This window comes from Bidens hawaiensis, unplaced genomic scaffold, assembly GCF_021521415.1.
Source record: "Bidens hawaiensis isolate Kalapana, Puna unplaced genomic scaffold, B.hawaiensis_p1.1 tig00038113_1, whole genome shotgun sequence".
Taxonomy (NCBI): Eukaryota; Viridiplantae; Streptophyta; class Magnoliopsida; order Asterales; family Asteraceae; genus Bidens; species Bidens hawaiensis.
Window position 1 is genome coordinate 21,407 of NW_027496677.1, and position 2,421 is coordinate 23,827.

The 2,421-nt window shown below is 44.3% G+C and overlaps 1 protein-coding gene across 1 annotated transcript; it reads left to right on the top strand.

Annotated features, from left to right (window-relative positions):
- Positions 1-1,608: 1,608 nt before the first annotated feature.
- LOC143590041 (uncharacterized) lies at positions 1,609-2,028 on the top strand. Its single transcript, XM_077070640.1, has one exon. The coding sequence runs from the start codon at positions 1,609-1,611 to the stop codon at positions 2,026-2,028; it is 420 nt and encodes a 139-aa protein (XP_076926755.1).
- The last annotated feature ends 393 nt before the right edge of the window (positions 2,029-2,421 follow it).

A 2,421-nucleotide genomic window follows, 5' to 3' on the forward strand; every position in this document is an offset into this window, starting at 1 on the left:
CTTTTCACTTGGGGAGATAACATACTCCGAAAACGCATTTAAGATTTTTTTAATATAAATTATATATCACTTGTAAAGACTAAGTGGCAAACGCAATAACTAAAGTCCTTCATTCAAATCGAACCGTTTAGTATTGGATAATAGCGAGTCATTGTTGAGTAGTACTACTGGGTTTGACAAACCCCACCCAACGCTAAACTCGACTGGAGGTCGAGTGGGTGTAATCTTGGCTAAACACATACCATGGTCGGGATAGACCTGGTGGCAAGGCAAATGATAAACAGTCAGCTTCGGCGTCGAACACTTATTAATACTTGTTTTATAGGCTAGCTACCTATAGATATATAATTGACATAACACTATCTGGTAACGCAAAACGCTGAACACAAAACGCTTAACGCAAAACGCTGAACGCAAATGCTAAACGCTTTATTTTATATAAACTTGTGAACTCACCAACCTCGTGTTGACACTTTTAGTATGTTATTCTCAGGTAGCCGAGGCGGGCGCGCGGTATAGGATCATGCATTGTTTGAAACGCTTTTGTTTATGCAACCTGATTTTAAACTGTTATTATGGGGTTTTGAGTCGTCCTGCATGACGCAACTTTTATCTTTTGGTTTTTACGCTTCCGCACTTATTTTCATTTAAACGTTTTTATGGTTTGATTATAACTAATGATTCCGATCCTGTTAGTTCACACCCTCTGACGGTAAAACTCCGTTAGTGGATTTTGAGGGTGTGACATCCTGAGGGGCCGACGGGAACTCCAGTACTTACTTCACGTGTGACTAACGCTGAAATATCTGAAGGCTTTGCCTCGAGTGTTTTTGCACGTGTGACGGCTCCAGGTTCATGAACTACTGAAACAACACCGGGTGGTCGTACCCTTGAGCGTGTCACTGCACCAACTGGGCTAACTCCTACTGATTTAGGACATGTTACGGCTCCAGAAGGTTCTAATCTGGGTGACCTTGGACGAATTATGAGGGAGACCCGCCAAACTCGATCAGTATTAGATCCAGAAGATGATTCCGATGATTCTGATATGGCGAGGACTCACCGTCATAATTCCAGATCTTGGGAGTTACTGTCCCCGGAAGTATGGCTTCATGTCCAGCAAGAGAACTTGAAAGCGGAATATGAGCGGAGAGTGTGGAATGCACATCTTCATGCCCGCGCTCTGACTTACGAAGAATCTCCCCAGAGATCTTTTTCTCCTCCTCCTCCAGCGGTGAGGGGAAGTCAGATTTGCCACAATCAACAAACTGAGCAAGAATTTGTTGAACCACGAAGGTTGCGCCCTCGTCCTCGCATGGACATGCGGATGCCGTCTTACTTTGATTAGTATGACAGTTATGACTCAACGTATCACCCGGGAAACTACAGTTTCTACACGGGTGATAGTAGAATGAGTTCAAGGGCATAAGCAGTCGTCCGTGGGACGTAGTCCGCCGCACCGAGTATCATAGTGATGCTGAGGAAGATTTCACCAAGCCATACCGCCCAGCAGCCTTTGCAGAGAAGTCGAAATTTATAGCAAGCATTGCGACAACACCTTTTCCTGTCAATGCTATGATACCTACTTCGGTGGGTAAATACAATGGCATGACTGACCCAAGTGATCATCTCCAAAACTTCGTGGCGGTAGGTGGTGTGAGCGGATGGACGCTCCCTTATTGTTGTTATATGTTCGCATTGTCACTAACAGGGGCAGCGAGGGAATGGTTTGAGAAGTTACCTGACGGTCAAATCTGCAGCTTGGATGATCTGGTGAAGAAATTTTCGCAACAGTTCAGCCAACAGAAGAAGCACACGCTCGATCAGTCAGAAATTTTGGATGTTATCCGCTGTGATAATGAATCCATAGAAGATTTTATTACCAGGTTCAATGACGAAAGTCTTAACATTTGTGGGATCAGCAGAGACATGCTACGCGGTGCCTTCCGCAAGAATGTCAGGTGTGACGAGTTGATCCGCAACTCACTGGTAGGGATGGAATGCCGAAAGAATGTGACGATATTATGACCGCGGCGAAGTTATTTTCCTACACTGAAAAAATATAGGGGAATAATAATTCAAAACAAAAACTCAAAGTTGAATTTCAAACTCCAAGACCCAATAAGCAGGCAAAGGGACCAATCTGGTCAAGACTTCAGCCAAACACGGAAGCATCAAAGCCATTCGATGCAAGATCCCTCATCGGCAACAAGAACAAAGGGGGACCCTCGAGTCGAGGTCCCAACAGGTTGACTCCTCTTTCAAAGACTCCCGCAGAAATTCTCACTACTGAGAATGTGAATTTCCGGAAACCACAGCCACTCACGAGGAGATCATTCCTCGGCACCAAAATACATTGTTCGTTTCTTAATGACATTGGTCATAACACGAACGAATATAATGATTTTATGACAAACTGAA